Source organism: Conger conger, chromosome 1 (genome assembly GCF_963514075.1).
Source record: "Conger conger chromosome 1, fConCon1.1, whole genome shotgun sequence".
Taxonomy (NCBI): domain Eukaryota; kingdom Metazoa; phylum Chordata; class Actinopteri; order Anguilliformes; family Congridae; genus Conger; species Conger conger.
Genome location: NC_083760.1, coordinates 77,821,511 through 77,848,180, shown reverse-complemented (window position 1 = coordinate 77,848,180; position 26,670 = coordinate 77,821,511). Strand labels below are relative to the sequence as shown.

Below are 26,670 nucleotides of genomic sequence, written 5' to 3'. Positions count from 1 at the left end.
GCCTCTGTGTGTATGTGTGTGTGGTCATGGGTGTGTGTGTCATTCATGTCGTATGGGCAGGCTGGTATCTGTACAGTACATTCAGAGTGTGCTGCTGTGTTTGACACTGAGCTGGAGAGTATCGCCACTGCACGAGTGTGTGTCCAGGGCCCTGTGCTGACGGCATCATGTATTATTGGATGAAAAATGACGTAATCCTTCTTTCCTCTGCACCCCTCCCCCAGTGCGGGAAACCCTTTCTGATTAGCACCTGTTACCCTCTTTCTCCCTTTTGCCCCTTTGCTTCTCCTTTCCCAGCGCAGTGTTAAGGCAGTATACCATAAGGTCAGTCTAATCCCCCTTCCTGCTTCAGCACAGTTTCACTGTGCTAATGTTCCTTAATATTATGATTACTTAATATTCATGTACAATAATCATTACAGACAGCGGGTTAATGAACCGATACGTTCTGCAAATGTGTTCTCTGTGTAATCTCTACACTCAGTAGGGTGTTTTTTGGCTTTTGGGGCTGAGATATGTCCTCTTTGATTTGTTTAATGGGCTTTTAGAAGGTTAATGATAATATGTAATGTGTAAGTATGTACCCACTTGAAATGAAGGCTTAAGCAGACTTGATTAAGGTTCACATTTTGCAGTTTCATTTTTAAATGTCACATATCAAAATATCAGTTATTTTTGCCTGTCAACTTTCATAGTTTTTTATCGTTTTAGCTTATTACATGGGACAAGCAATAAACTTCTATGTTGAAGTGCAAAATTAAAATGTAAAATTTTTAAAAATAAAAATAAAAAGAATAGTTGTGCAGCTAACATATCACGGTTCATTTGCAATGCAGAGTAAATATCAAAATAAATGTTTCCTGAATTACAAAAAAGAAAAAAAAGAAGAAAAAAAACATGTATCAGAATGGTATATGTGCAATCCTGTAACAACATTGCTCTCCAGTGGCCAAAACTGACATCGGCAGCTGCATTAAACTGCAGCCAGAGCATGGAGCTACCTTTGACTGTTAGCTGGGGTTACTCCGCAGTGCTACTGAGTGAAATACAAGCAGCCATGATAGAGGAATTCAAGCCATTCTCTGGCTGCCAAGTAGCTGGCCAGTAGTCTCCTCACTTAGTGAAGACACTAACCTAGAATGTGGACTGGTTAGAAATCATTGATATTATATGAGCTGTGCCTTTAGCCAATTAGCCAGCTATGATCAAGAATATATAGTGGTAACACACAAAGGCTATGTCCGTTTGGGACAGACTGAGCTCTGCTGCCAAAGAGCCTCTAAGCTCCTACATGGGGATCTCTCCTGCTCGGTTTTTCATTGAGGTTCCACCTATGCCACATAAGGCATTAGAATGAAAACCTTCAGTATTCAAATATATTCACGTAGGTTTCAACAGGCTCATTACACTCAGCGGTAACAAGCCTCCGAGCAAAACGATTTGGGCAAGAATTGGAATTCATGAAAAGCAGGACTTTTGGGCGTAAGCATAGTTTTATGCATTCATGATATGTGAAAAGGAATACAACAAAGAATTTGTCACTCGATGTCATAATCTTAATATCAATGACACTCTTGGGCAATGGCACTCTGAGAAGCAACATTTAGTCCCAATGTTTAGGTAGAGGCTGTACAAGGTTCATGTGCAAAGGTTTTAAGAACAAGAACGTCTTGTGATGTAACCACATTTTTGGCAACAACGGATAAGACACTAACCATCTCCCAGTACATTAAACTGAGGATTCCGCCCAGTTATCTTGTCTAACTGACAAGATAACTGAGGCATGTCATTTTTTTTACCATCTAGCAGGTCACTGCAGAGATGGAAATAAGGCAGTTAAGAAATAGGTTTTACTAATAACAGATTAAGTGCATAGAATGGAAACTGCATGTTGCTGTTATTCTAACCTGTCCACAGCAACAACAAAAAAACAACAACTCAGGATTGGCTCCAATCACCATACGGGAGATTTATTTCCAGCTCTTTCTCACTGGCTGAATGGTCGACCATCTTGTCATCGACTGTCTCCACCCTACCAAAGCTGCCGAATTGATCAGCCTGTCTGCTCCTGTGCAGGCTCATCCTCTAGCTGAGTGGCGAGTGAACTCTCCACAGCCAATAGAACAGCCAAGCCACATAACTCACATAATGTTATCAATATTATTTCATAATACCGTCTCAGAATTGTAAATTACAACCTGCGATTACTATGTGAATTTAGAAACATATCGTGGAAAGTGTATTTCCTAACTTTTCATTTGCTTCTACTAATTACGTGCAAGTTATGCACGTATTCACATAAATAAATGAATAAGTACATGAATAAGTACCGTGCAAAGGTTTTTGGCAGGTGTGAAATCCCAGACAGACTCAATGATGTTGAGATCAGGGCTCTGTGAGGGCCATACTATCACTTCCAGGACTCCTTGTTCTTCTTTACACTGAAGATAGTTCTTAATGATATTGACTGCATGTTTGGGGTCTGCATGTTTATTATTACAGAATAAATCTGGGGCCAATCAGATACCTCCCTGATGGTATTACATGATGAATAAAGTATCTGCCTGTACTTCTCAGCATTGAGGAGACCATAAATTCTGACCAAATCCCCAAACTTGCAAGGAACCTCCACCATGCTTCACTGTTGCCTGCAGACACTCATTCTTGTACCTCTCTCCAGCCCTTCGGCAAACAAACTGCCTTCTGCTACAGCCAAATATTTCAAATGTTGACTCATCAGTCCAGAGAACCTGCTGCTATTTTTCTGCACCCCAGTTTCTGTGTTTTCGTGCATAGTTGAGTCGCTCGGCCATGATTCCACGTCGGAGGTACGGTTTTTGGCCGTAATTCTTCCATGAAGACGACTTCTGACCAGACTTCTCCACAAACTAGTTTGGTGTACCTGGGTCCCACTGGATTCTGCCAATTCTGAGCTGATGGCACTGCTGGACATCTTCCGATTGTGAAGGGAAGTAAGCGTGATGTCTCTTTCATCTGCTGCACTAAGTTTCCTTTGGCTGACCACTGTGTCTACGGTCCTCAACATTGCCCGTTTCTTTTAATCACACACCGGAATATATGCCTACAAAATCCCTGACTTTGTGCAAGTGTACCTAGAAGAATTGATGCCGCAAGGCAAAGGGTGGTCACACCAAATATTGATTTGATTTAGATTTTTCTTCTGTTCACTCACTTTGCATTTTGTTAATTGATAAAAATATACTATTAACATTTATATTTTTGAAAGCATTCTTACTTTACAGCATTCAAACTTTTGCACAGTACTGTAAATGAATAAACAAATATATAAACACACAAATAAATAAATACCCTAAGAAAGAGGCATGGAAATATTTGTGTTCACTTTGAAACAACTGCAAGTGCTTTAATTGTATATTTTAAAATTGCATTTAAAACAATGAGTGAAAAAGTGACTTTCAAACCAAATTGAAATTTAACCATTTTTCAATAAAAACATTTCAATTAAATGGTTCAACAGAAAACATAATACAATAATTTAGAAAAATTAAACATTTTAATTAAACATTTGTACATATTTTAAGAGTGTATTACAGCTACCAGCAATAGCAATAGTTCAGAAAGATGTATAACCGTTTGGCATGTATTCAAACAATGGTTTGACAGTTCCTTGACAAAAGCACAGCAAAAAAACCCAAGCCTGGTATACAACATTTTGTATACATTTTGCATACACAATAAGGGCTATGTTAATCGATTTGAGTTGGTAACTTGTATAATCAATGTGCAAATGTATTATACTAGGTATAGCATTTTTGTACTCATAGATCCCTGCAGTGCATGGTCCTTGGCTCTTCATCTCAGCCTCAAAATTCTGCTGTGAAGTGTAGTTTAGCTGAATTTAACCAAATAATATGGACTTGGTTCAACTGATTAAATTACAGATTATGCAGTGCAAAAACAACTGTGGCATTCTGTTCTTGATGTAGTGGAATGAAGTAAATGAAGTATATAAAGTGTATATAATATATATAATGTAATCTTTATATACTCTAGTTTTTGGGACTGAAAAACCCGGGTAGAGAAGAAACCTATGTGTGCATGATTCTGTAGGGTAGCCTACTTACAGTCCCTTTAATGATCAAAAAATAATTAAGTCCAAATATCTTAATGTGCTTACTTTAGTGCAGTTATGTCAATGGTACAATTCAGTCACTATATTCTTACCAGATACATATTATGATTCACTTTTATTCTGTCAATACAGCTACTGTGAACACTTAACTACGCTTTACAGCTTGTCTCCATTTAAGACTGGTGATGATCCAAACAATAGTGTAAATATTATATAAAAAGAGCTCTATTTGTGTGCATGTGTAGTTCCTGGCAGCCCAGCTCACTAATGAAAAACATCATCAAACACCCACAAACACTGATGTTGCTAAAAATCCATGTGTTACTTGAAATGATTGTGCCAAATAACTGAGGACAGTGTGATCAATAAACTGTTTGCCATTACTGGTCCTGGAAAGCCCTGATTAAACCCATAGGGGTTAAGAGCCTACTAGGGGTAGTTCCATAAAAAAGAAAAATAAATTAAATAAATAAATAATTCGGATTTCAGGTCTTTGGCACCACCAAGTGGCCATTCATAAGTTATGGCTTGCAACCATGTCAACACGGCCAACTTCAGAGAAGCCCTAATGTTTTCAGACATCTACTGGGGGCCTTCTTTATTGTGGGCACAATCTTCTACCACAGGAATGTTGGGGAATGTAGTTTACATCATTTCAGTGCTGAGCATAAAGAACACCACTAACCAATGTGACACCCTGCATTTAGTGAGTATCCTTTTTAACCTGAGCACTGAACACAGATGCCATCCAATGCCAGCCAAAGTGCAAATGTTAAGTATACGCATCAACTCTTGTGGCCAACAGATCACAGGATCAATAGGATAATGATATCCTATGAGTGGGCCCCTGCAGAAAGGGCTGTATTTCTGAGCAGTGGGTACTGTCCCTGGGAAAATAAATTAGCGCAGCTGGGGGGAGGAGGGGGGGGGGGGTGAGGGCAAGGCTGTGGCCATATTTCCTACTCTCAGTCAGTTTCATTGTCAGAGTCCAGTTCAGGCACAGTAGAGCTGTACCACTCTGCACTGTCCTCCTGAATGTCGTCAGAGTAGCGACCGCCCTCCTCCTGCCCGTCCGGTCCCTGCTGCTCCTGGTGTTTCCGCTTGGCATGCCGGCGCAGAGTGTTGCGCTCGGCAAAGCGCATGTGGCACTGCAGGCACTGGAAGGGCTTCTCCCCCGTGTGGACCCGCTGGTGCCTGAGGAGCTCCCCGGCCTCGCGGAACCTCTTGGAGCATATAGGGCAGATGAAGTTCCTCTGGCCCGTGTGGATGTGTTTATGCCGCTCCAGGTGGCTAGAGCGCTTGAAAGCCTTGCTGCAGAGCGGACAGACGTGGGGCTTGCTCTGCGAGTGTGTGATGGAGTGGCGCTCCAAGTCGGAGAGGTAGTAGAAAGCCCGTGGGCAAAACTGGCAGTATAGGATTCGACGAGGACAGTTAGGGGACAAATTGAGATTTTTTGGATGGTTGGTGGGGAAGATTGTTTCTGGAGGTGGCGTGCCGGAGATGGGATAAGATTGGTCATCAGCCGAGAATGGGTTTGCTGAGGCTGAAGGGGGAGATGTTTTTAGACTGTGCCTTATTTCATAAGGGGGAATCTCCTTGGGAGATAAGCTAGCAAGGATTGGTGACTGGGCACATTCGATCTGGGTTTCAGTAATGGAACTTGATTTGGTGTCAGAGGCAGGATCTGATTTCATGAGTCTATTGGGTGATAGTTTGGGAATAATTTCTTTGGAAGAAAGGTCAGGGATTGGACCTCCTGTGGAGGAGGAGACTGAAGGAGAGGAAGGGGTGCACTGGTTACTGTTTCCTGAGATGGCGGGAAAGAGGGTAAAGGATTCTGGGTTAAGAACAGGGACTGCAGGATTGGTGGGAAAAGAGGACTCAAGGTTAGTCTGCACAGAATACAGAGGAAGAGAGACTGCAGATGGAGAAGTGGTCTGTGAGAGTGATACAGAAGACGGAACAGTGAGGATGGGGGAAGAGGTAGAGGGAGCCGAACCAGGGGTGAGAGGGGAGATCACAAGAAGCAGAGGGGTGGATGTTGAGTTTTGGGTAAGGGACACAGGCAAGGAAAGTGCCATTAGACCTGAATTTGTGTTGGGTTTGGATGGAGAAAGGGACGAGAGTTGAGAAGATGGCAGGAGGAGGATGGGGGAGGTGGTTGCGGAATTGGCTAAAATTCGAATGGGCTGGGATTGGGGTTCTAAATCCAACAGGGTTGGGGGTTGAGGAGCAGCCAAAGAGCTGGATTTGGCACCTGAGGAGGAGGCAGTTTTTGAGTCATCTGAGGATCCTGGTGATGCAGGGGGAATAAGACATGACGGCGTTGCCCCAGAGGGCTGGCAGGGAAGAGCATTCGGTAAAACCTGGTTGGACAGTGCAGCGCTCACAGTGGAATCCTTGGGTTTCACCTGCTTTGATTTGGGCCGAGGCCTGACACTGAAGGCTTTGTGAGGTTTGGGGAGCTCCACCTGAAACACTTTCTGACCATCAGGGGTGAGCGTGTAGGGGACACCCTGGTTGTCGATAAGGAGGAGGTCAGCAAGGCTAGGATCCACAGAGGGCGATGCAGAAGGTGAGGGTGGTGCTGAGGAAGATGAAAAAGGAGCCTCACCGTTCGGCAGGTCAAAACCGATGGCCGCTTGCCTCTCTCTTGATCCAATTTCAGCATCCTCCTCATCCTCTGCTACCTCCTGCTGCACTATCTCATCTACTTCCATTAAAAGGCTAGTCTCAATTCCTTCTTCAAATCCTCCCTTCCTGCAGACTGTGTTGCTCCTTCCTCCCTTCCTAGACAAGCTCAGATCTAGCACTTCCTCCTGCAGTTTCTGCTGACACTCTCTTCCCTTCCCTATCCTATCTGCATCTGCTCCCGCATCCTGTTCTCCCTCAGTCTCACACAGGCCCTGAAACCGTCCAGGGAGGTCAGAGGCGGGGGGAGAAGACTGCAACAGCACTTCCCTCTTTTGTGTTTCTTTCCCAAGGAGAGTATTATCCTCTTTCCCACACTCCGCCTTTGCCTCTCTGTTAATTTCTCTCCTCCTCTGGCTCCTTGTGCGAATACTGTAAGCAGGGGCATGACGACTTGAGCATTTTTTCCTGCCTTTCCATCGTACCATTTCTTTTTCCTCTCCTTCAGCATCACCACCCTTAATGGGAAACTCGCCGCCGTCAGATAAGATCCCCAAATTAAATTTTGGCTGTTTATTAACTTGCATTTCCACCCCTAATAAAGAACTGACATCTCCATTCAAGCCTGGCGATTTTCCTTCTGAAGGAGATGCTTCTCTGGCTGTGAACCCACAGCTGTCAGCTGCAATATCCTCAGGTTCAGTATTTAAGGCTGTAATGGTATCCATGGGGACCATATTGCTGTTAGCACCTGAAACAATTGTGTTCTGCATGTCAGTGCCATCAGCAATGTCCCTTGTCAAGCCCTCATTTACCTCATCGAGGGAACCCTGTGAATCTGACTGATCATCACTGTACCCCTCCAATTCCCCGATGCATACCTCCTCGATCTCGTCTTTAACAGTAACCAGGCTGGCAGTGTGGGATTCTGACTGGTCACTGGAGAGAGACTCAGATGTAACACCTTTTTGTTCCAATAAGCAGCCAGTAAAACCAGGAGTCAAAGAGTTCTTGCATGAGTTTGGCAAGGAGTCTATATTGGACAGGACGGGTTTGTGCACCCCAGTCACTTCTGCCACAATTTCAATTGTGTCTGTACTGTCCTTGCTCGTCTCTTCCATTCTCCCCTGAATTCTTGTTTCTCTCCAGTAAAACTGCTTTGCTTTGTAGTTGCATGAGGGAGCCATTTTGTAACACAGGGGTTGAGAATCAAGAGGTAGAGAACATGAGGATTTCAGGGATAGATCAATGGGTACATCTTGAATATCTGTCAAAGGTGGCATTTCCATGGATTTTCCTGTCCTCTCTGGCAGATGGCTTCTGTTCAAAGAAGCTGTCCCACGATTCGTTAGGACAGCCGCTAACTGGGAATCCATTCCGGATCAACCTATTGAATCTGTGGAAAAATTAAAATTAAAATTTTTAAAATCTCAAATATACTTACGAATTTTGCCATAAAAAAGGAACAAACCTGAAAGTATTTGTAGCCATTGGAACTACAATATGGCTTCACCATGTAATATTTTGTAACCAGAACAAACCTAACACATTTAAGCTGAATTTAAGAACATTTATTCACCATCATAGAAACAGTAACAATGCACATTATTTTAATTCAGGTAGGGGGCGCTATTCTAGTTAAACAGTAATGCATTCCAGTTAATTCATTCAATGTTCAATGGATGGCAGTCCTTGTGGGTTTGAAAGGTGCTTTCACATCTTGTAAAGAAAAAACTGACTAAGACCTGTAAATGGATGATTTTGCTTTGTTATGTTATGTATTAAATTATTCTTGCTTATTTAGATGCTGAATTTTCAAGCTACAAAACATTTATCAATTACAGCGTGTCTTTATCCCTTCTGCTCAACCAATGTCAATCATTCCTAGCCCAATTATAGTAACTTTATAAACAGATGTGCAAAGAACACCAAACAAACGAACAGCAGGAAAGCATTTCAATATGTAATTAAGCATGGTGCAATGTGCTTCAGTCTTAATTTAACCCAGAGATTCCCTATGGGCTTTTTCCTGTCGAATATGAAACAATGGCTGCTCCTGTTAGTGGGTTGGGGCCTCCATTTACAATCCAGAGAAGAAAAAAAACTTTAAAAAGAATCTAACTGGGTGGAGATATTTGTGGTACTGTATCTGTAACGTCTGTATAACTTTCATACTTTTGGCATTTACTGGCCCTGCCCACAGCTATATGTGCAGTTGGGGTGGGACTGTAACATCAACTTAACATAAAGCCCCTAACTGACCCTCACGATCTCACAGCCACATACACATCTGAAATGATGCCCCTGCCCTCACCATTACGTATTTCCAAGTGAAATATAGCTTATTTGGAAAAATGCAAAATAAGCTATGAACCAGCATGAATACCCATTAGTTCAACCACAGTCACTCAATTTGTTTACATCTGCTTTTCAACTTGCTAAAGATCTTCTATTTCCTCTTTCATATACCCCTCAAGTATATGTACTGCTGTGCTTTGTTTCATTAAAACTCTGTGTAGCTTTTTGCTGAATGCATGTACTGCAACATTTGGATGGAAATTAGTATTGGAAAGACAATACGTCTGGTCTGCAAAATGTGAGCATGTCTCACATGTATATTTGTTGATATACATTACTTTGTGTCATTTTATTTTATATTATTTCAAGGTTTATCATATATTTTTGTTTGTTCTTTATTGATATTCAAGATCGAACTGCATGGAATTGGAAAGTATGATTTAGGTCAGTTTGAAAAATGACTAAAAAGGACATGTTATGGTAATGCCTGCTCATCATTATGAAGATGCACCTGGCTCTAGCCGTCAAAGATCAGGTGCCAACGCAAAATTCACAATCATGAAGTATAGGCTAAGTAGGTCCACAGACACTCGCAGCTGAGTAGATACGTATGGTCAAAATCATACTAAACTGGTGATTAATTTCGAATGTGATAATATTAAACAGGTGTTCTGAGATGAGAATTAAAACTTGCATAGACATTAACGATAGAATCCTCTCTACATGCATTTAAACTTGACGTGTGCAATAGATCCGGCCAGATACTTTAAACGTCAGTCGAGGGTTCAAGCAAACATACACATTGGTTGGTTCGGTTTATCAGAATAAAGCTTCCTCTACTTTGTTTTCTACATAAACTTAAGGCATGTGTCTATATTACGAATACGAGTAAACGCCTGTCCTTATATCAATGAAATTTCCTAATCGAACCCTGGCTTGTTTCGTGTAAAGAGAAAGCGAGACAGACGCCATTACGCAAACAGTCTGAGGTCCGAAAAATGCTCTGACGAAAGAAAAAAAAACATTCAATTATTTTAGGTGATGGTAATAAGATTACATATTTGAACCGGGGATAATACCTATATCTTTTTACAATATCGTTAACAAACAAACCATTCAGATCATTGTGCGTTGAAAGTTGCGTTTCTGGGTCACAATAGGCATTGCTAGCTCTCTCGGACCCACAGCCAGCCATTTTATGTGAGCTGAGGGTTCGAGCCGGTGTACAGGCACAAACTGACTCTCAATTGTGAGCGTAATTTTAAACTTAGAAAGCACAAAAACGTTCCTTAAACTGGCGGTAACCCCAGACCGCATTTTTTCTGGTTTCGAATGGCGTATGATGCCCCCCAAAACCATGCAGCCAAATTTAAATTGGATTTGAAAGTGAACTCCCCCCCCCCCTTCTTTCTCTCACTCTCGCACAGACACTGGCTTACCCGAGTCGCGGTTACTTCCGGAAGACCAAATATGAATGAGTGAGTGAAGCGAGATCCGAGATAGGGGGAGCATCGGAGAGGGAGGGGAGAGAGAGGGGGGGGGGTTGTTATGTGTTGAATTGATCTTGGTCCGACTGGAAGTTTATTTAAAAAGGTTCCGCTTATAAAGTGGTGATGTAATTTCATTAGTCTGTAAGTTATGGCCACGATTATTTTATCTTTCTGACAACCATGAGGTTACAATGATATATACTTTTTAATATAATAATGAAATAATTATTTAAATAAATAAAAAGTCACAAGAATAAAATACATCCCTTATTTCACAGCTTTATTCGAAACAGGTCACATCTTATCACTTGTTAAGCACGTAGCTTGACACGTCACTTGAAGTAGAAGGTGCAAAAATCCAAAGGTAGCACGGCAGACTTTAATGTAGACATGGCAAAATTGGCTGCACACTTAAATATCAATCATTCTGAGCAAAGGGTACTACAGATGAGAAAGAAAGAAAGAAAAAAACAGCGAGAGAAGAAGGTGAAAAACACATTCATACATTGTTATGGGTGAATCCACTGTGGGAAATAGACTCAATAAACTGAAATACACTGTTCAGAAAAGTGGGGAGAACAGAGTTTAGTTCTAACATATGTTTGAACTGCTAGAGACTTGGAACAGAAGCGATAGGAGACACGGAATAAGGAGGTTGGGATATCACAGGAGGTCACTGGGATCACACTGCTCAATTTCCGAAACTACTCGGTGTGGGAAGATTTTAAACTGCAGCCACGTGGGCTCTGTGAGAGAGAGAGAGAGAGAGGGGGGGGGGTATAAGCTCAGAGGGTCATTATTTACATGACATTATTGGCATTTGGCAGACATACAGTTGATTAGACTAAGCAGGAGCAATGCAGGGTTAAGGGCCTTGCTCAAGGGCCCAATGGCTGTGCTGATCTTATTGTGGTTACACTGGTATTCAAACCACCAACCTTGCGTGTCCCAGACATGTACCTTAACCACTACGCTACAGGCCGCCACATGGTCATGGATCCTTGAGTGTGATTGTACATGCATTTTTTTATTTATAACCCCACTACTGCTACACCATCACCTAACCCTCTGTATAATCTTGAGTACTGATGCAGTGTAAATGAGATTATGAGGTCAGTATCTTAAGAAAATGCAATGAGGCAAGCTAATGCTGCTTTTATCAGTTATTATAAGGCCCTGTTTGTATGTTAATCCAGCATGTATGTAGGTATGTAGACAGCTGTTGTAGGATAACTGTTTATCCTACAACAATTACTGTTGTATACTCAGTTTTGAGTTAGATTTTTCTTGTCATTGGCAAATATTCACTATCTTTTGGCAATTACATTGAAGAAAACTTCAGCACACTTGGCAGCACACCAAGGAAGACTATTGTGAAACTTTCGGTGCATTTGTGTTTATCCCTGTGTGCTTTAATAATTAAAAATGTCAACATAAAAAAGTTGTTATATTTATCTTTGATTGTGAACCATTTCTTTGTTTTCAAATGTGCACTAACACTAAAAAACGACCCCGTTAAAATATTGACAAAGAAGTCTGCATAATACAATTAGTAGTAGAGAGACTTTAAACAGACTAAATAATGGTAAATTGTGGATCATTTTTATGATACTCCCATTTCTTTAATAGGAAAAATGATTGAGCTGAATTTCTGAAACACATATTCCTCACATTTAATCTGTTTCTATGAGGAAAAGTTGACTCACCAAGGTAGCAGTCCGGAGTTGTAAGCTGGCCATCAAAGCAGGACTGCTCAGAGGTGAAACTGCAGTGCTTTTCTGGGTGTTTGCAGTAAAAGGTAACATTCTGTCCATGCAGAACCACCCCCTCTGGTATATCATAGGGCCAGAGCTTGACCCCTGCGACTATTACACGACTGCGCAGGGCTGGAACTGTGCAACGAGCTGAGAAACAAATGGAGTTCAAAGGTCAAGACAGGTTTCCTCCGATCAGAAAATACTACACAATATCAGTGTCAGTCAGACTATTGTCCTTGTCATACTATTTCTCATTTATAACCCTGTGTCTGTGCTGTAAGGCATGAAAAGGTGAAATCCAGGTAGACATCTTCAACACAAGGGGAGGCAGACTATGGTTTTGAAGTGAGTTCTCACCACGACAAAATGGGATGGTGCTCCATGTACCATCTGGTTGGCAGTTAACACGGTTTGGCCCATCCAGCAGGAATGTCTTCTTGCAGAGGTAATATATAGCCTCGCCTACTTCAAACTGCTGTTTCTGAACAGCCACCAGATAACCCTGATCCACTTCCCTAGGTGGTGGGCAAAACACTCCTGAAAGAGCAGAATGAGAGAGACAAGCTGAGTGAACTAGGTGGCAAGCCTGGCACAATAATATGCAGTTACACCTGACAAACTGCAGGTGGCAGCACAACACCACATTTGACAAACTACAGACTCTCAGGCTGTCTTCTCATTGCATGCACAGCAGGGGCAGCATGAGAGTTAAACACCGACAAACAGTTCACGTGACAAGACACCCCCCCCCCCCCCCCAACCCCCCAACCCCCGCATCCACCCACCATTTTCTATCCCTCTCTCTCTTGCTCTTTCTTGCTCTCGCTCCCTCTGTCACCCACACATGCATGCATGCATGCACACACAGACACAGACACACACACACACACACACACACACAGACAGACACACACATGCACACACACAGGCATGCATGCACACACACACACACACACACACACTCACACACACACACACACGTACTCACTCTGACAGATGGGATGAGGGTACTGCCAGGTTTCATCCTCCTGACAGAAATTTTCTCTGTTTCCAAGCAGCTCAAATCTGAGAGAGGGAAGGGTGAAAGAGAGTGGCAGAGGTTAATGGTTACATGCTGACTGACAGCACGCTAAAAACCAAACATTAACCCCTCACAGGGCAGAAAAGCCCGTTTCCCTCTTTCTCTCACAGAGGTATCGCAGGAGCACAACCAAATTCAGCGGCCGTGCCAAAGCCATTTTTAAACACACCACCAATTTGACATCAGGGGCACTTTTAAATCAGATTAATATGAAATTAATGTATATTCTCACGGCAGTTCTAAATCATGTGAGCTGTTATGATTAATGACGTGTAACATGCTTTTAATGAGTAAATGCATGGCTGTCTTGCAGAGACTGCTGATATGTCAATTCTTTATCAAATGAAATATATCATATAAATGTATTAGAATATAACATTTCTTTCCACGTCTGTTTCTTTCGCACTGTCTCACCCATGACGGCAGCTATAGCTGATTTGAGAGCCCACTGCAGCACTGCCCTCGAGGGTCAATCCAGTCTCCTCTGGTATTGGGCAGGAAATAGGGGCAGCTGTGTGAAAGAGTGGAGGTGGGGTGGTGGGGGTGGGGGTGGGGGGGGGTAAGTACGGCCTCTGCCCATAGCGATGCCATCTCCATCCACATTTTATCCCGTCACACTTTTTCGCATTGGTCTCGTGTCGCTCTCTGCCCTACTTTGGTTGCAGTCGAGGTGTTCGATGGTGAATACAAAAGCAATTCCAGTATGAATGCTCATTTTACATTTGGGAGGTGGAGACAGGAGGAAGCAGAGAGAGAGGGAGAGTCACACACAAACACACACACACACACACATACACACACATACACACATACGGAATGAGAGAAAAAGAAATGAGAGAAAAATATACTGGCAACATGACAGAAGAGAAAACAAAAATATTAAGAAGACTGGGATATTTATGTTCAGGCCTTAAAATGATTATACATTTATTAGTCACTTGGGGGATGGCTCTGGCTGAAAATGTAAGAAAATGTGTGACACATCACAGGTGCATGAGCCTGAACAGTATAATCTAATGTAAAGGAACAGACCTCTTGAATGAATGAATACATTTATCAGTGCATAACGAGAGGCGAGAAAAAAAACAGGAATATTTATAATACGTATCTCATACATATTCATATTCAATCAAATTACGGGCTTTAGTGTCTAGAAGTGGTTTCACGGTATCACTGGCTCTTCTGTCAGTGATGGAATGACACATGTGGGAGAGGCTACTGGTAAGCCGGAACTCACAGTGCTCCACAAACAGGACCGTGAGCAGAAAGAAAGAGCAGGGCAGAAATCTCCAGATGCCACAGGATCAGAGGAAAAGCTTTCACTGCCCTCTGTGTCATCAGGGAATTGTTTCATCTCTTAAAGCTCCACAAAGATCTCTGGCTGTGATCTGTAGAACTGAGCTGCCTCCCACCACCGCTTGCAGTGCACTGAACGCCCATCAGATATTGAGCCTATCTCAGCTGCAGTCAGTCATAAAGAAACACTCACACACACACACTCACACACACACACACACACACACACACACACGCACACACACATTCAAACACCCACACATTGCATACACGCACATACACACATACATACACACACACTCACATGTATATACACACACACATGCAAACACACACATACACACTCACACTCTCACGTGCATACAACCACAGACACATACACGCATACACACACATACACACGCACAAATGGACACAAACAGTACCACTGAGCAAAGAGATGTACCCAGAACAGTGTGTCATCGGCTATCTTTCCCTGACACTGAGATACAACAATCTCAGCCAGCAAGAAGATGATAGGGAACAGACAATGGTATGGTTGCCAAGGAAACACAGAAACAGGGTGCTTCAGTTGCACATAGCCTCAAGCTAACTCACTCCCAATACAACAATCTCTCAATACAATGCATTCAGTCAAACACACATGCCTCTCAATCCCAGTAATCTTACATCCCCTCACACCCGCACAAACACAAAAACACATGCACATATTTTAGATATGGACCTGAGTAAAGCCACTCAATCAATGGACACCAACCAAATTCCGGCAAATTTACCATCTGCTGCACCAATGCAGACTGGATCTTCCCCACTCCATTGCCGGTCACCTTGGCAACGGCGGATTGCTGCTTCCAAACCATTGGTCATCTTGAAATCGGGCTGGCAGCGGATTTCAAGGAGAGCGGAAAAGGAAGGAGCAGGAGAAAGCAGGCGGGCAAACGAGTTTGGACTCGGGGTCAGAGGCCAGGGACAGGTGCGGCCTGTGGGGGGTAACATGCAGGGGGCGGTGTGGGGTGAGAGAAGGGGCAGAAGGCAAGACAGGCGTCAACAGGTGGCAGGTGTGTGTGCGTGTGTGTGTTTATGTGTGTGCATGTGTGAAGGGAGTAAAGAAAAACCAGCAGGTGAGAAAGGAAGTGAAAGAAAAGGCAAGAATAGAAGAAAATTGGAAAAATGGAGACATGGTGGGCCAGAAAAGGAGTCATGGAGAGAGAAGAGAAAAGGAATTACATAATGCAGTGATGACATAGTATTCAAAATAATGCTACACATTGCCAAGGGGAGGACAAACAGGCATAGTCAACAATCATGTTATTATCAGCACATAACTACAGCCCAAAATAAAAGTGAGCATTGAAAAGGTTGCCAAATAACACACCAATTTCCCAAAATCTGGCACATACCGAATGGACTTACCTGGAGCAACACAGCTCAACCCACACTGTCCATCACAAAGACACTGGCGTTTGTTGGGACAGTCCTTGTCCTGCTTGCATGGCTTAGGGCAGCTCCGTCTTCTCTCATTTCCCAAAATCCTCTCTGGACAAGCCTCTGTGGGCTCAGCTGAGAGACACACCTATCATGTTAAACTGGAACATTTCGTGACGCACAGGCAAAATAGCGCCCCTTTCAATGGACTGCTTGAAGGTGCCCACACCTATAAATATGCTGATTGGCTGACACACAACCCGCAGTCCAACTACACTGACCAACATACAGCTTGGCCCCTGTGAACTGAACACGTTTTTGAAAAGTGTACAAAAGGCGTGAGATTACCAGTTGCCTGGGAGATGGAAGACCCAGCCAAAGCCCATAAAGAAAAGAGGAAGAACAGAGAGGAGTCCATCTCTCGCTGCTGCTCGGGTGATTATGAAATGGGCAGTGGGAACACAGGACAGTTTGAGTCGGGGGAATGGGGAGGGGGGCAAGGGGGGCAAGGAGGGGTGGGAGGAGAAGGACACACATCTGTTTTCTGTTGAGTGTTCAACTGTCGGGTAAGAAAATTCCAATGAGAGACCTTTCACCCACATTGTGAAACCAGAGTGATACAGACAGATGGACAGAGATAGGCAGGAACACACACATGAACAAACACACCCCCACATGCTACCACTGATACCTGCACACGTGCATCCACCCATCTTTACCCTCTCTGTAACACTCACGACTATTTACGACACACCCCCCCCCACAATGAATTACCATTAAACACATATCTGAAACACTTAATAAAAGCGTACTGATCCAAAAAAATCCATTTTGTTAATGCAGCTGGGACTCTAGCATTTGGTATCAGTGACCATTGTGTCATTCTACCGATTCATATGTAAATTAAACAACAAAATACACTAACAATGTTTACTCAGTGAGTAAGGATAATTCTTTATTGGTGCTTTGGAAAGCCAGACTACATTCCCCAGCATTCCTTTGGACAGGAACAGTAGACATCACCGGTGCAGTTGGGTAGTGGTGTGCTGATGGGATTTGTAGTTAATAAGTCACAATAAGAGCTAAATATTTATAATCCACTTCTGAAGGAAAAAAGGACTAAATAACCCACAGTCCATTTTGGATAGCATACAGTCATGATGATGCAAAGATGAGCAACAAATGCCCATTAAAGTTGAAGTAAGCTTACACAAAAAACAGTACTGTCAATAGCTTATAAGCTTCCATGACTTCAGTTCCCAAGTATACAAAAAATAATAAAATCTGGAACTCTTTTTAAATTCCAGCAGGGGGTTAGCAGCATCAGAGGTCAATACAGCTGGCAATACATAGGCTGCTGTGAGGGTTATTTCAAATGCCTCCAAGAAAAAAATCCATAGTTTTTGTTGTTTTTCCTTTTATGAAATTCAAACCCAAGAAGCCCCCACAATGCACCGAGGGCCTGGTGGAATCGCAATTGATTGTGCTGACAGGCTCATACAAAGTGTAGCTATCAAAAAAGAATTAAAAATAATGGTACAAGGGAAGTAAAAACTGTGCATTCCTTCAGAAAAATGTTGCAAGAAATGCTGAAAACATAAATTGTAATCATAAACAGCAACAATAACACTAACAATAATAATCATAATAGTAACAATGATAAAAAAGGTAATTGAATCCCAACAACTAAATTAACAAAGACTTATTAACCCAACAGAGTTCATATCTGGTTTTACTAGAACCTTCCTCCCAAGATGAGTTGGTAGTGTACCATGCATTTCAACAGTTTGCAAAGATGGAATGGGGAAGCAGAGAAATGAAAATGGAAATTAAGCAGTTAAACTCCTTTGCATCAGCTTTGCGAAATTTGGCCTTTTCTTTCCCAGATATCTGAGAATTTAACATCATTCCAATTAACCTGACATTTCTTGGAATTATAATTTGCATATATACACACACGCATATATCCACACATTCACATATATACTTATTTATATATACACACTTACATTTAATCAGACAGCTTCTTTTTCCAATAATAATTCATAGAATAATATATATTTGTAGCATACAGTAACAAAAGGGGCGATTTTCATAGGAAAAGGACAGATTGTTAGGAGAGGTATGAATACACTGTGGTATGAAACCTTTGTACGATACCCAGAAGAGCATAGGCAATTAAATGTTGTGTAAAGGTGGATTGTCATGTAGAGGAACTGGTATAGGACTAAGAGCAAAAGTACTGATATAACACAGGATGAGCAGTATATAGTGCAGTGAAATGCTTTAAGTGGGCTGCTATATTGCTTGCAATCCACACTCTGGAGCACCAGTGACACATGAATCACACTCACTGCCAACTTAACCTGGGCGATAAATTCTATACCAGTTTTATTCTGTTCACAAATCCAATAGAGAGAGAGAAAAATTCTGTGAGTATATAGAAATGACACATCTCTCCAGTGCGCTAAATTGTGCTGTAATGGCTGTCTCAAAGGATCCGAATGTATCAAGTCCCTACCCAGCCCTTTACATATATACATGGGAAAAGCTCCCTGCAAATGTACACAATATATTTGTGAAATATTTGCGGAACTGTTAAAAGTTTTGTAGTTTCTCTCTCTCTACTTGCTCCCTACCATGTCTATAGACATTCACTTCAACAAAGGAATCAAAGAGAAGATAACAAATTAAGTGCTTGAACAAACCCACAATAAAATTTTAACTACAAAATTTTCATTTAGTTTTTTTCTCTCTAAAATTTCACTCAAACACCCCTCCCCCACCCTATCTCAGCCTGTCTGCCATTTTACATTCCTCCAGTTCATCCTTACATCACAGCCATATTCCTGACTCAATCATTTTATATTTCTCCACTCAAGAAATCTTCCTTTCAAATATATCATTCTGCAATAATGATTTTTAAAAGATATCATTTTATATTCATCTTTCTCTATCCAAAATCCCTCCCACCCATATATAAAATATACAAAATTATTTCCAAAATTTCCAGTCCACCTCCATCTCATTTTGCAAATATAAAAATATACAGTTTATACTATGTCAAAATCTTCTCTTGATCGGTTCCTGAATCTTGCCCGAGTCTCTGCTCAGTCACATGTAATTCACTGCAATTCCCTCTACCTGTTCTTTCCCCTTCTCTCCCTCATTTGCTAGTTCAAAAATATACAATTCTTGTAAATAGAAAAACTGTCCTGTCACCTTTACCACTCTTCCTCTGCCCTACTGCTTCTTTCCTGTCCTTATAAATGTATTTTCATTATCATTATCATCATTATCATGATCATCATTATTATCATCATCATCATCATCATCAACATCATCATCATCAACATCATCATTATCATGATCATCATGATCATCATCATCTCTTCAGCCTTCGTCAGCCCTCCCGCCCCCCCCGTGGTAATCTTCCTCCCCTAGCTGAGTCTCCCTTCACTGTTCGTCATGTCGGCTCTCGTATTTGTTGAGGATGTTACGGCAGCGGCCCAGTTCCTTTCGCATGTCTGCCACTTCCTGCCGCAGCGCCGCGTTCTCCCGCTCCAGGAACGCCGCCCGGACCGAGATCTGATTCTCCTTCAACCGTCGCGCATCCCGGGACCGCTTGGCTGCCTCGTTGTTCTTACACCGCCGGCTCCAGTACTTGTCATCCTGGGAGAGGGACAGAGGGAGGGAGGGATGAGCAGGAGGGCCGCATTCATGTGAAGACGAGTCTGTTAGAGACGGGGGAAGGACTGGCGAGGGCACCGACACTACTGCACTGCGAGAGACATCGCAGTAGACATGCACTGACTCCAGTCTGGTGAATTAGTGTTTTCAGGGTTGGTTCATTGGTGTAGATGATGTGTATTTCTAGTGATGACACACTGGGAATGTTAACTAAGCGACATACAGTCACCAAACTGCATGAGAAATGACATGCGCTCAAGGCATCTAAAGTTACAAGGGCACATTTGCTCCCAGATCTGGAAACAAAGTGCTAGAATCGGCCGTTCTCTACCACCGGAATAGATCAGTTGTTCAGTACTTTATTGGGCAAATGAATTAGACTACAGCATCAGAAAACGAATGCTACTAATAAGGTGAAAATTTAAAGTGAAAACCTTCAACGTCTGGTACCATGCTACTACCCTCCTCTCTGGTAAAACAAAAAAAAACTACTCAAATGCAAATGCAAAATTATTTTCTACGTGGCCATGCCAGACCCAATACCAAATCTAAAATGTAAAGGCTGTAAGTGATTTAAAGATAGCCCCACCAGACACACCAGCACAACTCATGGCAGACACAACAGAACCACTTACGGTCATCAAGCAATATAGTTTCACCATCTAGTAGTGAACTGTTGGAAGTAAACTCAAACTCCTGTCCATTACTATATACTGAGAAAAGCTGGTAAAACGACAGGATGTATATAGTGTGATGACAGACTTACATTGGGGCCTTTGCAATCTAGACAATCAACACAATGGAGCACCAGTGACACATTAAATTCACTCACTGCTAACTTGACTTAAACAAAATTAACCAATTTGCTTCTCAGTGTTGAGTTGCGATTGGAAACTGCAGTCTACTCCACAGTTGTGTGGTAACAGCTGCAGACTGATGCTATGAGCCAAGGTGGGCCAAACACCCGACAAATAACCGCACCGTGAAGTCAGTGCTGTCCACTGCACCCGTGTATACACATAGGAAACGGACTACCTTCAGGTCCTCTGGAACCAGCATCTTGCGGGCCTTCTTGATCATTGGCTGTGGCTTGAGTTCCTCTTCACTGAAACGGTGCCTCCGTGGGTCGAAGGCTTCCTGCCCTGGCACACTGGACAGTGCCAGGTCAGCAGGGTCTGGGTCAAAGTTCACCATGACATCAGTCCCATTGGTGGCTGGGGGTGCAGGAGGTGGAGGACAGGAAGAGGAGGGGGAAGGACAGGGATCCAAGGGAGCTCCCTGGCCACCTATAGGATAAAAACATAATTTCAAACATTACCATAAATAATATAATGTGTACAGGGAGTGTTAAAAATTAGCAGTAGACAAATGCCGAGAGTGCACTATTGAGTAGGAATGCACAAAATGGCTCACAACAACATTGCAGTAACAACTGCTAACCACCAGGTGGAAGCAGGGCAGCACAATAGACTAACAACTCTTGTCTCTCTGCCCTTTGATCTCAGTCATTTCCCCAAACATCTCCATCTGAATTGTATGATCACAATTTTTTTTTTATCAATCTGTCATAAAAAATATACACAAACAGAGATTCTGCCCGAGTAGATACTTAATTAAATTGTATCACCAGAAATCAGGTTAATTCCATTTACCCACTGCAATTCACATATAATATTGGGCAGACGCAGAAACAGAATATACTTCATATACTGTAAGCAGTCATTTACACGGGCGACTTATATAACACACCTCCCCGCCACCACACAGTGTTCTTTACATGTAACATTACACAGCCCCCTCCCACTGTGCTGAACACACAAACACACCCCCTCTACCCCTCTGCCTCCCCTCTAAATAGAACTCCAACAAAACAGAACACTTCTGCACACCCCCTCCCCTCCCTCGTAACCCACCCTTTATTCAACATGCTATTATACTACTCATCCAATTACAGTCCATCTATCGCATAGGTTTACAACTGTGCACTTAAATGTAGCTTAATAAAATACAATAAGCATAAATGAAGCAAATTGCTTTCAGTTAGGTCCGAGTACTGCACTGTTGTTTATCCACACCGCCTCCCTCTCTCTGTCTTTTCACCCGTCGCTCCCTGACTCAGCTCCGCCCCTTGTTCTTTCGCTCTATTACTTTCTGCATCAGCACGTGACGGGGCCACATGCACATGGACTAAGCGTGTGAGGCAGAGAGAGAGAGAGGTTTAAAGGCACGCGATCACATTCTCTCTGTCTGGCTCTACCTTTCCTGCCCTTTCATTGCTGCTGAAACTTTACCATTGTGCCAGTTAGTTGGTCAGTGTCCGTGTTAACCTCTTTCTTGTCCATTCTTACATCTTACATCTTATATTCTTTCCATCTCTCGCTCTCTCTGTCTCTCCCTCCACACTTCTCTCTCTCTCCCTCAGTCTCTCTCACTGTCTCTGGTGATCTGTCATCTGTTAAGTCTGCCACTGTGTCAGATATGAAGCCTCCTTGCTCTTAGTATTATTCTACTGACATATGAAAATGCATAAATTTAGTTAACCCTATCATTGCCACATACTGTAGCAAGTCTGTCACCATCTGTGGAGTATGGTATTGTTGCTAGCCAGACAATATTAAAATCCTGCAATGTTCTATTAATGTACATAATGTTCTATTAATGTACATAATTAATGAACCCATTCTCAATGGAGCTATGCATCTGTACCCTTCATTCTCACCCCATTCTCATCTGTACCCTTCATTCTTCATCCCCACCCCCCCATATATGGCACCTTTTCTGCCCCTGAATAAATCCTGTGTCTCCCAAACATAATTCAAGCCAAATTCAATTAATCGCAACCCTGCATCTTGCCTATCCTAAAATCCATCTACCCCAACCATGTGCTCTGGGAGCACTCTTTTCCTCTTTTCCCTGTGGAGACCTGGAGAGACACTCACTGTGCAGACACTCGGACCCTCCCAGCAGGCCTTGTGTCGTCTGCGGCATGTCCAGGCCCAGCAAGGAGGGGGAGGACGAGGAAGAGGAGGACGAAGACGAGGAGCAGGGCGAGGGGGATGACGGGGGGCACTGGGAGCTCTGGTTGGGGATGGCGGACTGGGAGCTCTGCGAGGGGATCTGGGCAGAGCTGGAGCTGTTGTTGTGTAGGCTGCCCATCCCGTTCTCCGTGAGGAACTCCTCCAGGTCCATGTACTGCAGCTGGAACAGGCCCCCGTCGCAGGGCAGGGTGCGCTCCCAGAGCAGGGGTCCCAGGAAGGCCGACTGGGAGGAGGAGCGCAGGGAGCACCCGCTGCCACTTCCACCACTGCCCACGATGCCCCCAACCGTGGAGTCCTCATCAGAGTCCAAGGGTTTGTCTTTGTCTGAGAAAAAGAGAGAGAGAGAGAGAGAGAGAGAGAGAGAGAGAAAGAGAGATATTAGCCCGGAGGGTCATTGGTTTGTATCCTTGAATGCGGTTATACCTCCTCATGAAAACTGACGAGGAAAACAAAGTCAGAAACTGCTTGTCACAACAGTATGTAAAAAGGCACTCAGGCACTGACAAAAAGAAATACAAATGCGGTGAACGGTATTTTACACAATCCTAGCTCTGAATTGCCGAAAATTTTCATACACAACATATGCTTTTGAGAGTGGAGAAATTGAAATAAATGTATCGTCTAAGTCTGCATGCATATATGCAAGTATGCAAATATGCATGCATCTCTATGCATGTCTTAATTTGTGAAATATTGCCAAACATCTGCTAATAGAGAATTTTAGATTCAAATTCAAAGACAATATTGTGGCATATAGTAAATGCATTTGCAGACACAGCACATGCAGAGCTGGATGATAATGCATGCTCACCCCTTTCAAATGAACCATCAGCCACACACACAACGGGCACTTACATTTCTGTTTGTATATTCACTGACTTTCATACAGTAAGTGTATTTTCTACATTTTAGTCAGAAACTCCATTGTAAATCTTCTTGCCTGTAGCAATGGCTGTGGATGTCAGGTAAACATTGCTTCATTCCAGAGAGCACTTAACAGAGAAGAAGTGATTGTAATTGTGTGCATTATTAAGTGGTTATATGTGGAGAGGCAAATACAGTACTGTGTGCAGAACCGTGCCTTTGTGCACTTGGTATATCCATCCACATTAGCTGCATATCTGATCATCAAAATACTGCTTCTGTACTGTACACATCCACTGTGATGTGAATACCTACATCTGTATATATTTTGTGTATTGATACAGTACTCCATTATATCCTTGGGGAGTGAAGGGTGGAGGGGGGGAGCAATAACTCAGAAACACCGTCTAAGCACTGAAGTAGGATTTTTCATAAGTGAAATAGACATTTTTTGAGCAGTAAAGTGACCAGTGTTCACTTCCCTTGGTTTCCCTCCAAGTCACACATACAAACACACGCTGACACTCACACACAGACGCGTGCACACACACACACAGCGAAGATCTAAAATAAATTAAATACATTTTGAGGGGAAACGCAGATGACAGCACAAACCTGGCGTTGGATGTGAGGTGAGGATTAGCACAAATAGCCAACGAGAAAGAATCGCAACCCGGCGAAGACGTTTAGATTAAAAAAATCCTCACCTTTCATATCACAGCAGTCTTTCCCTCGCTGGTCGCCTTTGATTGGAAGCTGCAGAAGGGACTTCAAGCTTGCCATGGAACCCAGGTGCCCACCACCTACAGTACTGCTCGCCGTGGTACTACTCCCAAACTGAGGGCTAGCACCGGCGGGGAGGTCAGGGGGTAGAAGCTGTGTGAGCGGCCTGGACATCACTCGGTGGCCGCTTATTTTTTATGTGCGTGTTGACTTGGAAACTCGACAATTTATCGACTAATTACTGACGAAATGAATGGTGTCGTGGTTAGACTAAAACGACAACTTCTCTGAAATCACAGTAATATGTCAAATTTTGGTGCTGTATTTCTCAATTGTTTGGATCGTTTTAGACCTCCTTATGCACCTACCGGTCCACCAGTCTCCCCAATTGACAATTACCTTAAATAATATTTCCAGTAGGCTAAATGCGATACTCACAGCTGTATAATAACCTGGCCAGCCGGATAGTCGCGCGACGTCAAATCGAGTTTTGCAGGTAACTAAATATATTATGATTGATCATTTATCGACAGTATTCATGTTTACAATACTGTGAAGAGCTCCAATTTTAAAACGATCTTTCTCGCCTTTAATCCAGCGAGTGGCTATGTGCTAATGTATTCTAATATCCTTCTTGTTGCAGTTGTTGTTTCGTATTGTCCTCTTGCGTAGCTAAATGTAGAAATATCCCCTTATTTCCTATCTTCTTAAAGTTAGACTGGTTTTCGCAATTGTTCGGAAATTGGACAATTTCTTCATCACCAGGACAAAATAAAAATAAAAGACAATGTCTATAATGAATTCCTGAAGTGAACCAAGCGCAAATCGAGACTCGCGTACAGAACTAGACTTGGCTTTCGTCGCACTGAAACTTCGAAAAAATGCTCTCTGTAACCGTATGGAAAATGTTTCTTATCAATAATACACGGAGAACAGAAATAACGATCATGAAGCGTTTAACAAAAAAAAACAAAAAAACAAAATGAATAGCCTAACAGAAAATGTGGAGCTAAGCAGCGCGATTGGTTGATGTGATAGCTTCTTGTTTTTCCCCCTCTCCCTTCTGTCGCTCTCACTCGCTTTTTATTTTTTTATTCTGCTTCTCCCCCTCTTTCTCTTTCTGTATGTAGACTCGCAGCTTGCGCTTGAGCTGAGGCTGGAGTCAGCTGGAACGAACACGGGCAATTCTCGTGACGTCACAGCTCACGGGTAATAGCGCAGGAGGGGGGGTGTTTATCAATATTAATGAGACACACCTCCTCAACACCACGCCTCAAAGCCTTGGTGAGAGCCCAACCTCCCAAACAGTCTAGCCAATAATAAGCCGGAGTAGGGTTCACTTTGACATCAAGGTTCCCATCCCATCCACAGAACTTTTTGTTCTCATCCATTAACCCGTTGTTTGTTCCTCTAATTTACACTTCCCCAGGTGTCGGAACACGTGGTTTGTTCATACTGCCAAACATCTGGTGGTGTAAGGCAAGTATGAGTACAATGAATAGAAAACCAATTGAAACAACCATATTTAAACAATTCGTATTTAGCAGCAATAGTAAACGTGTTCATTTCATCTTGCTATTCTAGATCCGACTATAGCTTAATTAATTTCACAATTAAAATATTCGGGTACACGTGAAACCCCCAAACGATGTACAGTGATACTTAATATGATATACTGGGCCTAAATACTAGGCTACTTTTCTTTCCAACTACACAGAGGAGCATAATTCCACAAATCGCCTTTAATCCGGTTGAAACGTGAGCGCCTGTCGGGTTTTGCCGACAGAAATTCCACTGGAAGTCTCTTTAAGACCGAATCCTCCTCTCCGAGAGCGCACATGGCCCTAGCACGCGTAGGCGCTGCCCATCGGCAGGACGACTTTGTTGTGATTGGCTTAAAGTAATCCAGACTCCTCCCCTTACAAGGAACTATTGGACAAAACTAGGTCACTTACTCCACCCACAGCTCCCCCCCATGCAAAGGCCGCGTGAGACCAAGAGGCAAAACAGCAGTAGGCTACTTCACTACTGTTCAGCTGGTATATTTTCATCGAGATATAGAAATGTTTAGAAATTTATTTTTGAATCTTTAATAATTATGAAAATATTCGTTTGAAGCTAAACAGATGAATTGTCTACTCTTACTGCCAATGCAGAGCTTGTAGTTGATTAATTCAGAACGTTTGCAATTATATTGCAGAGATTGTTGTCCAAGTGATTTTTATATAGTGTATAATTGATTCCCACTTTCTGGAACAGGAAT

At 42.7% G+C, this 26,670-nt stretch overlaps 3 protein-coding genes across 4 annotated transcripts; all 3 read right to left on the bottom strand.

Moving 5' to 3' along the window:
* Window positions 1-5,056: 5,056 nt before the first annotated feature.
* On the bottom strand, window positions 5,057-10,576 carry LOC133105576 (uncharacterized). Of its 2 annotated transcripts, none has more exons than XM_061215770.1 (2): window positions 10,483-10,576; window positions 5,057-8,141 (listed from the first exon to the last, which is right to left on the bottom strand). In XM_061215770.1, the coding sequence occupies exon 2, from the start codon at window positions 8,119-8,121 to the stop codon at window positions 5,080-5,082; it is 3,042 nt and encodes a 1,013-aa protein (XP_061071754.1). In that variant the 5' UTR covers window positions 8,122-8,141; window positions 10,483-10,576; the 3' UTR covers window positions 5,057-5,079. The 2 variants fall into 2 exon arrangements, with proteins under 2 accessions (XP_061071754.1, XP_061071760.1); XM_061215776.1 differs by lacking the exon at window positions 10,483-10,576 and adding an exon at window positions 10,157-10,287.
* Window positions 10,577-10,792: 216 nt separating this feature from the next.
* On the bottom strand, window positions 10,793-16,520 carry ntd5 (ntl-dependent gene 5). Its single transcript, XM_061217511.1, has 8 exons — window positions 16,441-16,520; window positions 16,081-16,227; window positions 15,444-15,647; window positions 13,786-13,882; window positions 13,279-13,355; window positions 12,648-12,827; window positions 12,240-12,437; window positions 10,793-11,279 (listed from the first exon to the last, which is right to left on the bottom strand). The coding sequence occupies exons 1-8, from the start codon at window positions 16,508-16,510 to the stop codon at window positions 11,197-11,199; spliced, it is 1,056 nt and encodes a 351-aa protein (XP_061073495.1). The 5' UTR covers window positions 16,511-16,520; the 3' UTR covers window positions 10,793-11,196.
* Window positions 16,521-17,021: 501 nt separating this feature from the next.
* Window positions 17,022-26,475, bottom strand: dbpb (D site albumin promoter binding protein b). The gene is made up of 4 exons (XM_061217741.1): window positions 24,392-26,475; window positions 22,722-23,144; window positions 20,818-21,068; window positions 17,022-19,764 (listed from the first exon to the last, which is right to left on the bottom strand). The coding sequence occupies exons 1-4, from the start codon at window positions 24,579-24,581 to the stop codon at window positions 19,549-19,551; spliced, it is 1,080 nt and encodes a 359-aa protein (XP_061073725.1). The 5' UTR covers window positions 24,582-26,475; the 3' UTR covers window positions 17,022-19,548.
* Window positions 26,476-26,670: the final 195 nt, after the last annotated feature.

Excerpts from the sequence above, each read along its gene's own strand:
- LOC133105576 (XM_061215770.1), bottom strand. The coding sequence starts at position 8,121 with ATGGATTCCCAGTTAGCGGCTGTCCTAACGAATCGTGGGACAGCTTCT.
- ntd5 (XM_061217511.1), bottom strand. The coding sequence starts at position 16,510 with ATGGACTCCTCTCTGTTCTTCCTCTTTTCTTTATGGGCTTTGGCTGGG. Across the intron at positions 12,438-12,647 it reads CACCATCCCATTTTGTCGTG|CTCGTTGCACAGTTCCAGCC; the intron begins GTGAGAACTCAC and ends TTTGTTTCTCAG. Across the intron at positions 11,280-12,239 it reads AACTCCGGACTGCTACCTTG|AGCCCACGTGGCTGCAGTTT; the intron begins GTGAGTCAACTT and ends TCTCTCTCACAG.
- dbpb (XM_061217741.1), bottom strand. The coding sequence starts at position 24,581 with ATGTCCAGGCCGCTCACACAGCTTCTACCCCCTGACCTCCCCGCCGGT. Across the intron at positions 23,145-24,391 it reads AGACTGCTGTGATATGAAAG|ACAAAGACAAACCCTTGGAC; the intron begins GTGAGGATTTTT and ends TCTTTTTCTCAG. Across the intron at positions 19,765-20,817 it reads TGGTTCCAGAGGACCTGAAG|GATGACAAGTACTGGAGCCG; the intron begins GTAGTCCGTTTC and ends TCCCTCTCCCAG.